The 13,842-nt window shown below is 34.2% G+C and overlaps 3 protein-coding genes across 3 annotated transcripts; 2 read left to right on the forward strand and 1 right to left on the reverse strand.

Annotated features, from left to right (window-relative positions):
* The first annotated feature begins 1,312 nt into the window (after positions 1-1,312).
* LOC145608967 (uncharacterized) lies at positions 1,313-3,829 on the forward strand. The gene is made up of 3 exons (XM_081664546.1): positions 1,313-1,564; positions 2,893-3,052; positions 3,263-3,829. The coding sequence occupies exons 1-3, from the start codon at positions 1,486-1,488 to the stop codon at positions 3,507-3,509; spliced, it is 486 nt and encodes a 161-aa protein (XP_081520672.1). The 5' UTR covers positions 1,313-1,485; the 3' UTR covers positions 3,510-3,829.
* A 431-nt stretch (positions 3,830-4,260) lies between these two features.
* Positions 4,261-9,846, reverse strand: LOC145608155 (uncharacterized). The gene is made up of 8 exons (XM_081663766.1): positions 9,476-9,846; positions 7,657-7,801; positions 7,397-7,565; positions 6,142-6,412; positions 5,606-5,871; positions 5,309-5,524; positions 4,918-5,020; positions 4,261-4,804 (listed from the first exon to the last, which is right to left on the reverse strand). The coding sequence occupies exons 1-8, from the start codon at positions 9,624-9,626 to the stop codon at positions 4,746-4,748; spliced, it is 1,380 nt and encodes a 459-aa protein (XP_081519892.1). The 5' UTR covers positions 9,627-9,846; the 3' UTR covers positions 4,261-4,745.
* A 1,524-nt stretch (positions 9,847-11,370) lies between these two features.
* LOC145607103 (rhodanese-like domain-containing protein 14, chloroplastic) lies at positions 11,371-13,781 on the forward strand. The gene is made up of 6 exons (XM_081662868.1): positions 11,371-11,688; positions 11,816-11,862; positions 12,635-12,727; positions 12,899-13,037; positions 13,125-13,227; positions 13,552-13,781. The coding sequence occupies exons 1-6, from the start codon at positions 11,472-11,474 to the stop codon at positions 13,664-13,666; spliced, it is 714 nt and encodes a 237-aa protein (XP_081518994.1). The 5' UTR covers positions 11,371-11,471; the 3' UTR covers positions 13,667-13,781.
* The last annotated feature ends 61 nt before the right edge of the window (positions 13,782-13,842 follow it).

Consider the following 13,842-nt stretch of genomic DNA (forward strand, 5'->3'; position numbering starts at 1 on the left):
GTTAATTATGTGAAATTTAAAACACTAATAAAAGTTGGTTAAGATGGTAAGTGTACAACCATTATTTGTTGGAGGTTGCGGGTTCGAATCTAGATCAAACCATAATTTATTTACTTTGTTAACGCCTTTTAATATATAGTATAGATTGGAAACTGGACTACACTGAATGGAGCTGTTATTATATTTTGTTCAGACATAGATTACAAAAGACAATTAAAAGAGTGTGTGAATAAGGTAAATTTTAAAGGTTGTGATTGAAAAACCGAGATAGTCAATTGAGTAATGTTTGATTCTCGAAAAATGAATTTATTTAATGTCTATCGACAAATGTTGTAGGAAATTTTTTTAAAACTTAAAGTAGTGTTAGGTGTCCTATCCAATGATTACTTTATGCTTATACAAGATTGTAATTGTTGTTGATTATAGCTGCATAGCCAAAGGAGTTTAGGGTAAGGGCTATGTGCAATTTTGGAAAGATCGATTGCATATCAATTGGTCATGTTGAAATCTTCAAGTATCATATTTTAAGTGAATTTTATGCATAGCAATTAGTAGTGATTGGTTTCAATTTGATTTTCATCTCATCACCAACAATGTCTTGGCTTTACAAAAATATTTATACCTTACAAACTTACAGTAAAATTTCAATAAAGAGCACTCATTGTCATTTTCCTCACTTTATAAGAGTGTTCAAGTAATTTAGGTGTGGGTTTAGAATTAGTAAAACACATACTTTGTGTTTGTTTGAGAATATTACAAATTTTAAATATCAAATACTACCTCCGTTAATTGTTATCTGCAACTTTGTAATTTTTTATAAAATTGCACATAACAATTATCGGTTCCGATTTTAAGTGAAATCTACAAGTAGCGTTCCTAATAACGTCGATGTGAAACGTAAGGAGGATCGAATCATCAACCTTGCATAACAACAATAACCATTTCACCATCTTAGCCAATTATCAAATATGTTAAATAAATTATATAGGTGCAACGTGCAAACCACAAGGTTCAATTAAAATAAAATATACTAAAAAAAAAAATTAATCAATTTTATTTTGACCACGACTACAATTTCTAAAAGACTTTTAAAAAAAAATTTATCGATTGCATATTTACAACAGTAGCAACCCGGGGCAACGCTCGGGCTACTCACTAGCTTATATATTTAAAATTTTATAAAAAATAAAACAAAAATGACAACTTGACAAGTCATCGTTTCTCCACTGAAGTAGCACACGTGTAATAGGAGGATAACTAAGACTAATTTTTTTTAACTCTTTTATAAAATCTGAATGGACAAGGTTAGCCACTACTCGTAATTTGTAAGTACTTTCTATTTGTTGTACACTATTTATATGCAAAGTTCCTAGATTCATCCTTTCAAATTGGGAATGAAATGAAGAAATAGTGTTGTCATTTCTGATCTCTCTCTTAACTCATCCAATTTAAGATAAATCCGGAAATTTGAGATTTGCAACATTAATGGAGGAATTACCAGTCGAGCTTTGCCTTAAGATCTTCTGTTTCTTGGATTATCAAAACTTGTCAACTGCTCAACAAGGTTAGTTCCCTAAACCAACCAATTTTTTCAACAACCAATACTTTTCAAATGGAATTATCTCATTTTCACGTGGGAATTCTCTCAATTTTCCTTTCATTGTTTAATTTTATGTTAATTTTATGATTTATGATGATCTAGGTTGTATAATTCGTGCAATTATGATGTTGACTTTGGCAATATGATTATGAGATCTGTATAAACTGAATATGTTAAAATAAAATGCCAATTTTAGACATTTGTGAAGTTATTTGTTGATGAATGTTGTACTCGTATAATATTTTTTGTGGGAATTCAGTTTTGATCAGTTTGGAAGTTATTAGATTGCTTGAGAAATTATGTTCCAATATGATTATCATATTCATCATCATGATAATTGGGTTTTTTTTCTTCTTGTTTTTGCTTTTTTTTTTTTTTAGTTTAGTTTAGTTTTTTTTTTTGTTTTTTTTTGTTTTTTTTTTTTGGGGGGGGGGGGGGGGGCTGATGTCTGTCTTGAGAGGATGAGAGTAACAATTTAGATACCTGCCCAATTTTCAATGTGATTTTGTAAGAAAATAAGTTGCCCTTTGCCTTAGTAAATGGTGTGTGGTTGCACACTGTGATTTTCATGTTGTTCGAGTTCAAGACTCGAGTTCTAAACTATACTAAGCTTAATTGTATATGATCGAATTTGCAGGCTAACCTTTTTAATTATGCCTGGGCCGAACATTCAGATTTACATCCTTCTTTTACATAAATTACATGTATATTAGCTTCTTACTTGCAAGGAAACCATATTGTAGGCATGACTTCTCATTCTTAGAACGTCTTGCAGATTGCACAGCAACCCCCTCCTTTTGTCTCTAAGTACTGTTATCTTGCTGTGGTAGATGTATAAATATTTTCCCTTATTGGCTGATAAATTACAAGGGTAATGTCAGCACAATACATCAGTTTATGCACCTACTGCATCTAATTCATACTCTGCAAATTCCAATAATTAAATTCTTCTAGAGGGCTTGTAAATCATAATGTAGGAGCAAAAACCCCTTCCCTCCCCGTTCCCTGGATCCCCGTCCCCCTTTTTGTCCAGTTCTTTTGACAGGTCTGAACTGTATCATCATCTGGAGATTGAGGACAGTCTTTGAGGTCATATATTTCACTAAACTCATTTAGGCTGCATATTGTAGTTTTATGAAGGTTGAGAACCTCTATGGTTATTTAGCTCAGTAGAAATCAGTCAAATCACAAGACGTGATTGTATATCATTATTGGGCATATGTGTTTTATTTAGGGGTATACTTCTATCTGGTGTGCGCTCAGTTGAGTGAATGTGGATCTTTGGTTTAAAGTTTGCAGGAAATGGAAAGTCTTGGGCTCAGATAACATTTTATGGGCTGACCTCTTCAAGGAGAGGTGGGGTGAAGATCGTGCTGTGTTCTACACTCCAGCTGATTCTAAGTCATGGAAAGATGTGTATATAGTGCAAGACCGTTGTGATCGTGTTGGATTGTAAGTTTGAAATGCTCTATGGTTCCATTCCATATTTTTATTTCTAGTGTCCGTATACAATATGCCCTATGTTTTTACATGTACAGATGTACCTGAAATTGGAATTATAAAAGAAAAGAAGTAGCATGTAGCAGCCTTGGTAGTGTGTTTATTTGATTATGTTGACTGTCCTGTCATTTCTTGGATCTGAAATCTGTTTGGTGATTTCAGAGGATTGAAGATAATTAGGGAGGGAGCTGATTATTACCTAATATCCCGTGGTGAAATTCAACGTCATTTGGGTTCAAGGAGACAGAGGAAGCAGCAGGAGGCCAGCACTTTAAGCAGACAGGGTGAACTTACTCAGGAAGGGTCTTTGGTAGGAGGACCCAGCTATGGGATCCTAGAAAGGATCCTTTTCTTCATTGGAGATCTGGAGGTCGCTTCTAATGAAGCTAAACGAAGCCGATTAATGTGAATGAATCGATATGTACAACCCCTTATGTTAACCACAGTGTTTGTAAGCTTATTTCTCTGTTGTATGTACAAGAAATCTTCGCTTGTAAATCTCAGTGGATGATTTGTGTCTGTTCATTCCTTTTGTAAAATACAAGTTGGTCGAACCTATATTGTTAAAAAGAATGGTTCTATATGTAAGAGATGATTATTTTCATCTCTTAGTAGACTGTAATTAGTTGTCACATAGTTCTAGCTTCTTATAACTAAGGACACATGACATTACTCTGTAATTCAAAATAACCTGTAACAGTATATGATAATTCATAAAGTGTTTGGTAACTTTTACCTCACCTTTTTTTTTTTTTTTTTTTTTGGATGTTTGATTATTAGGTAATTCAATATTTCAATTGTATCAAAAAAGAAAGATAGCAGCTTTTTTCTGTGAAATTAGTTCTCCGTTGCATATTAATCTTGTTGACGCTTTCATTTGTTAGGGATGACTTTAATCTTTTTTTTATCTCACAACATGATTTATACAATTTCTAGCAAAATTGCCAATACATATATGATTGTATGATTATTATAAGAAACAGAGTTGATTATTTGTACCAAAGAAAGCAACAGTTTTCTGGAAGACGAAGATGAAGATAAGTAACTAGTATGTCAGAGATCAACTCTTGAACAATTTTTTTTTTCCCCTTCCTACTAGCCTGTGAACAAACTAAACAAGAACAATTGGAAATGAAACTTCTCGATTGCTCTCAAATAAATTGTGTTAACAATGTCATAATCACTTGCTCTAATTGTTTTGCACAAAATATTCCTTACAAAATCAATTCAATATTAAGAAAAACAAAAAAGTTTCTCCAAAAAAATTAAGGGAGAAAAATACAGTATATGATCAACTGTTCAATTGCATAACAAATAATGTGGAGCCTAAAGAAAAAATTGGCATATACTCACCATCCTCTGAACTCTTGGATAGGAGAGGACGGGAGGTTATAGGGTAAAAAAAATCGCCGCCTAATGCATTAGTGTGAACAGCTTTGCAGGCTTAAAACTACATACTACTTCTGACAGTGCTGAAGTACCTTGTATTTCCGTATATTCTTACTCAATTTTGGAGCAGCAAAATTAATTCTTATAAGAATGATCACCATTTAAACATCAAAATGCTTCTGAGATATAACTGTATTGACTCTATCATGACGCCTTGAATGGGTTTTATATCTTTCACGCCTATTACTTCTCAAGCTTAGATGCTCAATGGCTCAGCTTCAGTATCTCTTTCCTTGAGTCCATAAGATTCTGTCTCTGTTAATAGATTGATACCAGTATTAGAAAGTAGTAAAGCTAGATTGGCAGAACAATAACAAGAACCATTACTGGAAAGCAGAAAACTTCTGTTGACCGTTCATTCTACTTACTAGGTTTGTCAGAAATCACCATGAGTCGCCTCTGCAATATAGAGGCCACAAAGAGGAAGATTGAGCACATGCCAAACATTACAGTGATGGGAAAAGCATTGACCTTCAGGGACAAAAATAAACATGTGTTAGAAATAGAGGAGAGTAAGAGGCAAAGAGATTGGGCGAAATTAATAAAGAGACTGAATTAATGACTACAAACTCAAGAAGGAAATTGTAATAGAGAACCACACACTCTACATCCACCAAAACAAAAACAAACTTAAGAGGAAATTTGAATAGAACAAACAAAGATATAAAGAGGAACACAGACGAAGTTTACATGGTGACATACTTTACAAAAAATCCTAAGACAGTAATAACAAGGAGATAAGGATATTTGGTGACATACATTATATAGAACAACGCAGACAAAGATATTAAGTGGAATGCGGAAGAAGTTCATGATAGTACTCCTAGCTTCCTCTGGAATATACTGGGATCTCATCTTCATGATAGATGGCCAGAATATTCCCACACATGCTTCAAAAGCACAGAAGCCGAGAACCTGGATACAACCTGAAAAACTGATGCCACCACCCTTCACCTTTGATGGCTCTACAAGGAACTGTAAGAATAAGAAAGTCAAAACTATTACAAGAAATTCAAATCCAATCTAGTTTGAGATCAGAGGTGGAGGTCAACATACATTAGTCACAATTGGTAGCAAGAGAGAGGCAGCAGAGACGGAGAAAACCACTTGCATATAGCTCTCAACTCTAGGAGATGAACGAGCCAAAAGCCGAGATGCAATAGAGCTTCCCAACATTGAAGCCAGCATGAAAGTTGCAAAAATAAACCCATGTGGAATCTCCTCGTCATTTGGGCTCAATGCAGGCGTCCAGAGGAATACAAAGGTATACATAGAACCCTCAAACAATGACTGAATGGCTCCAAGTAAAGCTATTTTCTCATCTGAACATTAATAACAACATTTACCCACAAATCAGACATCACAATGACTGAAAGGAACACAATGACAAACATTACAATCACTAAAGACCTGAACAACAGGTTCTCCTTAATCACATCATTTACTCATCCTATAACTTACACATTTAAGAAAGTGCCAAACATGTCAGTTGCTCAAGAGTAAGATTAAATTACAGGGAATAGTGATTAGAAATAAAATATACTTAAGGAAATACAGGACTATCTACCCTCAAGTTTCAAGAATTTTCTTACCGGAAGCAATAGCTATTGCAGCACCCTTGAATTGTGCAAGCAAGTCCTTATTCTCTGAAGGGTCTCCATAGTTCTCGGTCCATGATGATAAAATTATGGCCATGCCTATAGCAAGAAGACATGCTGCAGCATCAAAGGGTGCTACAGGCCCAAACCCGAAGGTATCCACCAATAAATTTCCAACCAATCCAGAAAGAATAGCGACAAGACCGTTTCCAAGAAAAATTGCCTTTGAGAAAGTTACAGACAGCCATTGTTGCTCAAAGCCCCTCTACACAATTCAAAGGAGAGAAGAAGGCCATAGTCAATAGAATAAATAACCAAAATATAAAATGTTCAGGGGTATATTCCAAATGGACAGAGCTAGAAAAGAGGCAAAGACACATTGAAAATATGAGCATCAAGTCAAGGAGGAAAGAAACACATTGAGATACAAGCCAAATATAAGTTGGACAACACTCAAGTTCAAAGTGAACTAAATCAGACAAAGTGCAAAAATGCACTGACCATATAAGCATCAAACCAGGGAAATAGTAATAAAAACTATATTAAGATGCACCATGCCAAATATACATAAATCAAACATATGATTGGAATTACACATGTCCTCAAGCAGGACATGCAAGTAAACAAAATTCCCTATAGACCAAATCCAAACCCCAAAAAGGAGGAAAAAAATTGAATGCTGAACAATGTCTAAACTCCATTCAAAAAAAAAAAAAAAAAAAAAAAAAAAAAAAAAAAACAATGTCTAAACAATTTTTTTTTTCTTTTAAAACAGAAAGAGTCATTAGTATAAATACTAAACAATTTCTAAACATTTTTTATTTCTTTCAAAACAGAAAGAGTCAATAGTATAAAATAAACATCCATGCGGTTGTACACGAATCTGACCCTAGATCTTTTTTAATCACCAAAATTAATACAAAACATGAAAATGTTACAAATCTATTTTTTTCATGCAAACTGGATAAATTAGCACAATTATCAAACTATAAAAGGAAATCACATGTTGGTCATTTATATGATTGAAACAGCCTAGTTTCCTTTGCTATAGATAATAAATTATATCCACTTTTGTTCACTTTATCCAACTTTCCAAAGACGCTAGTGGCATTTCTACTTGCACAAATCAGAAATTACACAGGTTATTCTGTCATGAAGACACTAGAGGATATTGTATTAATAGGATTTCAAACAAATAGATTTATGCTAAGAAAGCTAATATAATCATGCAAAGTGATCTGAAACTCACCTTGTTGTGCTCTGCAACAAGCCATGACTCAAATGCAGAGAATAGCAGTGATGTGGCGATGCCTCCTAGTATTCGGCCCAGCATCAGGACTTTGTATTGAGGAGAATGTTTGGTGATGCAACTCAAGATGTAGGTTATGCAATAAGTCACACATGCCCTCTTCCGGCCCCTAAAGTTTTGCACAATATTAAGATTTAAAAGAAAAGTAAAAAAAAGCAATAGAACATTTAGTAGTATCAGGAAGAAAGTACAAGCATTACTGTTTGTCAGCCAGTGATCCGACAATAGTCCCAAACAACATGGAGGATCCAAACCCAGCAATAAAAAGCTGTCCAATGTCCCCTTTCCCAAAACCATAAGTACTATATAGGTAGTATACATAAGGACCCTGCAACCAGTCACCAGCTGTTCACATAAAAACAGTTCAGTTAAAATCACTCTTACATTCTCATCCACAATTCAATGGGTAAATAAGAACAATTCAGCTTTTGGATGCACTGATTGTACTTGAGCTAGCCCCTCTCAAAGAACTAGTAGTTGGTTAAAGATGGTAAGAAAATTAAAGAATCTTCTGGGTAAGAAAAGCAATTGATTTCAATCCAGATTGGAGATGGGCAATGAACATACAATGGTCAAAAGCCGTAAAGTCATCATCTCATAATAAACAAGAAGAAATATGATCAAATATAGCACACATATTCTTATACCATCAACATGTAGTGCATATAGCTGCAACCACTTGTCATTAAGTCAATAAACCCCTAAAGCAACTCCAACAATTTCACTAATTACATGAACTTTCATAGTTTCTACAAGAAGGAAATTCTGATCTTTTACCTTTACACTCTTGGTCATTGATCCTAAGAAGTCATGTTTCTAGAAATCAGTAATTGTATTTGTACAACATATCTGAACTAGTATTACTGAACTCCTGACGCGAGTACCTGGGGATCTATACTACCATGATATCATAAGCTAAAAGTACCTTTCATCCTATGAGTGCACAATATTTTGCAAGTCGAGGCAACCTCTTAGTTTATCTCACAACTTGGCCTTGATCACAACATTCACAAGAATGCATAATCTTTCATTGTATCTGAATACTCTCTTCAAACAATAGTCATTTAAGACTTTTGCTCAAACGCTAACAAATTGAATAAATTACCCAAAATCTTATTCAATCACGTGATTAAATGCTGGTTGTAGACTACAAATGAGGTTAAAGTCAGGGTAGTACAAGGAATGAGGTCAAACTTTTACATTGAAATTGTCATTTAAACCTTCTTTCAAATAAATAAACATCTCTAAAATGACTCTCATTTAGGATCAAAGGGAGAATAAAATTATGGTTTCGGTATAGAACTTTTATTCCAAAAGTCGAATGAGAATAACATTTAGCACGAAGCTCTTACTCCTAACACAAGCAACGAAAATAGCACTCCATAATAACTCACAAAGGTATGCAAATGAGCTAGTGGGACTATGAGAGAGCAAAAACCATATTCCCATATCCCAATCTATGTCTATATCTTATTTTTCTATTCCAATGTATAGAGAGCCACAAAGACGACAATGTAGACGTGATTTGATCCCACATTACGTCCACACCATTCCTCACGACTTAAACCAACTAAGCTAGCCTCATCTATCTATCGACACCAATCAAGGCACAAAAAAATATTCAAAGCAATAATTCACCTACATTAATCTTAATTTAAGTTTCTTCTTCAATAATTCACCTACAATAATCTTACTTTAAATTCCTTCTTCAATAATTCACCTACAAAATCTACATTGACATTAATTCTATAGGACCCACATAATACAATGTCAATTATTTAATTTCAAGAAACAAATCAATCCAAATCTACCAAACATTGATCCAACAACAATAAAAACGCATATAATCATCACAAAAACTTAACAAAACATCAGATCAAACACCAAACAAATCAAAATTCAACCAAACAACCAACATTTGAAAAAAAAAAATGAACCCCACAAAAAAATCTACAAAATCAAACGAAAATGCAAGAGTAAGATCTAGAAATTAAAAGGGGTGAATAACAAAAAAATTACCCATCATAAGAGAATAAACAAGAACATAATTATTTTTGAAGGCATTGAAAGCGGTAGAAGTATTGATACGATCTTTATTGTTCTTGCTTAGCTCAATTGCTGCAACAACAGCAGCAAGGGATCCAAAAACCAGGTAAAAAAACCACTCCATTTTTACGAATTGGAGAAATTTAGGAGAGAGAATTTGAAGAAAAAAGAAACGAATTAATTTCTGGGAATTCTGGGAAAAATGGAACTTAAGCAGTGAGATTATATAAACAGAGAGACGCGAGTTTGTTGATGTTGAAGAGAAGAGAGGACACGTGGCGGAATGAGGGGAAGCGTGAAGAAGGGCGTAATTTAGTAATTTTGGGTGTCGGTGGATATTGAATTTGGTTGGTCCACGTCCACTTTAATTTAATGCTTAATTAATCACTACACTCACTCACTCACTCAGCTCACTCACTATAGTGTCGTTCGGTCGATCTGCAATATTAAAATAGGTTATCTATATTTGGATTAGAAATATTATTTTGATTTAGTTATGGTGAGCCAATGTGCCATTAATCATGGTGCAAATGTACAATGGTGCTAGCTTGTTCAAGATCTAAAGCAAAAATTAGCAAACTCGCTAAGGGGTAAGATGAAGAGTTGCGTTCTTTGCTATAGAACACGATTTAATAGCTATTCTCTTCATTTTTACAGATGATTTAATTTGGAATAATACTTGAGTGAAGAATGATTCTCTAATAATTTCTATTTTTATTTTTTATGTACAATCGGTTGTACCTTGTGTATGGTACAATCAACAATATCGTTGTGTATTTTGAAAAATACAAGTGGTCGTACATTGAAATTTATCTTTAAAATTATCCTTTCAATGAATCTTAGTTAAGTTATTGTGTAAGATTTGAATTGTATTCACCTCAATCACCTCAAGCTTTTATTATTTATTTGATTTTATTTATTTATTTTTTTACATGACAAATACTATGTTGCCCAACTTCCTCTAATACCTTTTGGCTCAAATTATTTCACACATCCTTTTACATTTTTTGTGTGTAAATAACATAATATCAACTTTAGATTTATCAATCATCTTCACATAAACTTGTATTAAATGTGACTACATGAAATAACAATATAAATAACACTACATGTAGCTCAAACAAGTCACATGAACTAGACTATAGCTAACAACAGGTATGCAAACAAGGCTCATGTCATGGCCCTGAAAGTCAAGAAACAGAAAATCATTTCAGATAAGTGTGTGTGGACTCGATCTATAAGTATCAATAATGTACTATGTGTTTTCACATGCCAACGACAATTTGAGAGTTCATACTTAAGGTTAATAGGTCATAGGATGGTGTTAATACATCAAAATTCTTTTAGGTAAGAAATAGAAACATTAGAGGTTAAAGTATTAGATCATTTAGCTCAAGTATACCTTTAATGGGAATGCTATGTATGCCTGATGAATAGAATATATCCCAATAATAATAATTATCCTTTTTTTCTTCAACGAGCTTTCCCATAATACTCTTGAAACTATAGCTACCCGATGAGTAAATTATATCCCAATAATATAAGTATAGCAATTATTCTAATTTTTTCGATGAGTGTTTCCATAATACTCTTGAAACTATTGCTATACTAATCAAATGGATTAATAATCCGAAATCGTACGCTGTAATTCCTTCTAAGAAAAATTGCCATAGTACATACATTCATGTGCTTATCATATCATAGTCCATAAGAATTTAAATCATATCATAAGAAAAGACATGGGGCAAAATAGGGATGAGGATATATCCAATTAAGATTATCGCACCAACGGACCACCACAAAACCAGATTGTTCGCTAACCAAAATATCTTCATCAGGGGTATCTATGGTCCACCACATGAAACAAAACATCAATCTCATTTTCTGTAATCAAAGAACTGCAGTTTCTAACCCAGAACAAACCCCAACCTTATTGATTCTAACTTTGAAGCTTTAAAGTATATAAAAAATGGCCACTTTCACTTCAATCACCCAGCACCAATCAATATCGTCGTCGTTATACCAAAAATTTCATGACTCAACACATCCTTACTCCTCAAAATCTAGTCTATCATCCTCTCTGATGGTCAGCTCAGGAAGAACTCCTGCAGGGAGCTTAAACTACCGCGGCTCACCAATGGGTTTAAGTATCCGTAATGCGGCTACTAAACAAGCTAAATCACCAGGTAGTTCAAGCCTATCTTCTTCATGATGATAATTTAGGAATTGTAGATGGATTTATTGCACGGGTTTTCTGATACTGTATTACTGCCTTTTACTGACTTTCTGATGACTTTGTCTTGGAGTGATTAGCTGAAGAAGAGTGGAAGGTAAAGCGTGAAGTTTTGCTTCAGAACAAGGTATCCTACTTTCCCTGCAGATTTCTTTTTCCCAACCTCAGTAAATATCAGATTAAATGATGAACTAAACAAACCAACGAAAGCCTACGATTTCTGAGATCGTTCCCAGATGATGATCATCACAGTAATCACCCAGTCACACTTCAAAAGAAAAATTTGTTTGGGGGGTGGGCACAGGGGAGGGAGGGAAAGTATAGCACCTAATTCAGATGTAATGATATATGCTACAGAATGTATCTCTACTCTATTAAAACAAAATAACAAATACTTTCTTTATTAGGAGTAATTCCTTTAACTACCCATTACCACCTCAACATGTAACTTAGGTACGAGCAATTGTGAAAATGCATGGAGCATAAAGTGTCTGCTTAAATGACACAGATCACCTAATATATTCATATGGAAAATCTATACTTTGTACATGATAAACTATAATCATTTCCTTCAATTTTAAAAGTCAGACAAACTACTGTCTGACATCTGCATATCTGACTAATCTGATATTTAAGTCTGATAATGAGACAAAACTACATCCATTATAGAACAATAATCTAGGATTCAAAACAAAAAGTTCATCACAAAAGGGATTGGTGTGAGAAATAGTCAGTACCTAGCACTAGGATGGAGTTTGTGCTCTGTAAGATTCAGTTTCTGAGACTCATGCCAGTCTTAAGATAAGAATATAGCAAGAGACAGTTAAATGGGGTGTAATTTGCAAGACATTCATAAATGGCATGACAAGTCCTAATATAGTAATATCTGATTACCTCAGGTAAGAAGTGTAGATGTTAAAGAAGCTCTGCGCCTGCAGAAGGAAAATAATTTTGTGATGCTCGATGTACGACCAGAGGCAGAGTTTAAACAGGTTAGTCTGCTAACTTGGTTGCATATAACTAAATTTAAAGCAGTCTGAACTCTGAAACTCAGGCAACACAGAAACGTAAATTTCACCCCAAAGTTGGATAAAGAGATACTTGCTGATGATTTAAAGATTCACAAAGTTTTGAGAAAATTTAATGTTTCAAACTTTGGACAGGGTCACCCACCAGAAGCAATCAATGTGCAAATATATAGACTTATAAAGGAATGGACAGCATGGGACATTGCTAGGCGAGCTGCATTTGCATTTTTTGGCATCTTTTCAGGCACAGAAGAAAATCCTAATTTCCTACAAGGTAATGGTCAGATTTCAGATTATCAAAATCACTTGAAAAATGCAAGCAAACCCCAAAACCAACTAATCATTTGGTTTACACTAACAGAGGTTGAATCGAAAATAGACAAAAATGCCAAGATTATAGTGGCCTGCTCAGCTGGGGGTACTATGAAACCCTCCCCAAATCTTCCTGAAGGTCAACAATCAAGGTACGTAAGCCACTTAAGATATTTCCCCTTTTTCCTATATTTGATGCATGTGGTTGCATGACATGTTCAACAACCTTTCTTCCTTATCTTCACATAGGCATGCCAAACAAAACTACCATCTTTTCTAGACCTCGACTAGACAACAATAAAAACTTCCGTTCTTTCACATAGAATATGTGGTCATGATTCACAAAAATAAAATACTTTGCTATCGTCTCCTGGTTTCTTTTCCTAGTAGGCTTGGAATCCTAGACTCCTAGTTTCTACTCTACAATCTATTACATTAGTTGCTCACTAACACAATCTGCAAATCTTTATGTCTAGGTCTTTGATAGCAGCATACTTGCTTGTACTCAATGGATACAAGAACGTCTTTCATCTAGAGGGAGGTCTTTACAATTGGTCCAAAGAAGATCTGCCACTAGTTTCAGAGGAATAACTTGCAAGTTACAAAGATAACATTAAGGAGATTAATTTTGAACGTGTGATAGATATCGTTTGTGTATAGACAATGAGTTTGCCTTACATAGAGGTGCAGTTTATCTTTTTCACCATGACCTATGCATTTCCTGTACAGTTGTCAATGAGAAACTTCCACCTCTGCAACGGTGAATG

The sequence above is a fragment of the Chenopodium album genome, chromosome 23 (genome assembly GCF_948465745.1).
Source record: "Chenopodium album chromosome 23, dcCheAlbu1.1, whole genome shotgun sequence".
Taxonomy (NCBI): Eukaryota; Viridiplantae; Streptophyta; class Magnoliopsida; order Caryophyllales; family Amaranthaceae; genus Chenopodium; species Chenopodium album.

What these genes read in the sequence shown, in the direction of transcription:
- LOC145608967 (XM_081664546.1), top strand. Translation starts at nt 1,486, where the DNA reads ATGGAGGAATTACCAGTCGAGCTTTGCCTTAAGATCTTCTGTTTCTTG. An exon ending in CTTGTCAACTGCTCAACAAG is followed by an intron (nt 1,565 to 2,892) that starts GTTAGTTCCCTA and finishes TTTGGTTTAAAG; the next exon opens with TTTGCAGGAAATGGAAAGTC. An exon ending in CGTTGTGATCGTGTTGGATT is followed by an intron (nt 3,053 to 3,262) that starts GTAAGTTTGAAA and finishes TGGTGATTTCAG; the next exon opens with AGGATTGAAGATAATTAGGG.
- LOC145608155 (XM_081663766.1), bottom strand. Translation starts at nt 9,626, where the DNA reads ATGGAGTGGTTTTTTTACCTGGTTTTTGGATCCCTTGCTGCTGTTGTT. An exon ending in TGCAATAGCTATTGCTTCCG is followed by an intron (nt 5,872 to 6,141) that starts GTAAGAAAATTC and finishes ATTAATGTTCAG; the next exon opens with ATGAGAAAATAGCTTTACTT. An exon ending in GGTGATTTCTGACAAACCTA is followed by an intron (nt 4,805 to 4,917) that starts GTAAGTAGAATG and finishes ATCTATTAACAG; the next exon opens with AGACAGAATCTTATGGACTC.
- LOC145607103 (XM_081662868.1), top strand. Translation starts at nt 11,472, where the DNA reads ATGGCCACTTTCACTTCAATCACCCAGCACCAATCAATATCGTCGTCG. An exon ending in AAATCCTAATTTCCTACAAG is followed by an intron (nt 13,038 to 13,124) that starts GTAATGGTCAGA and finishes TTACACTAACAG; the next exon opens with AGGTTGAATCGAAAATAGAC. An exon ending in CCTGAAGGTCAACAATCAAG is followed by an intron (nt 13,228 to 13,551) that starts GTACGTAAGCCA and finishes CTTTATGTCTAG; the next exon opens with GTCTTTGATAGCAGCATACT.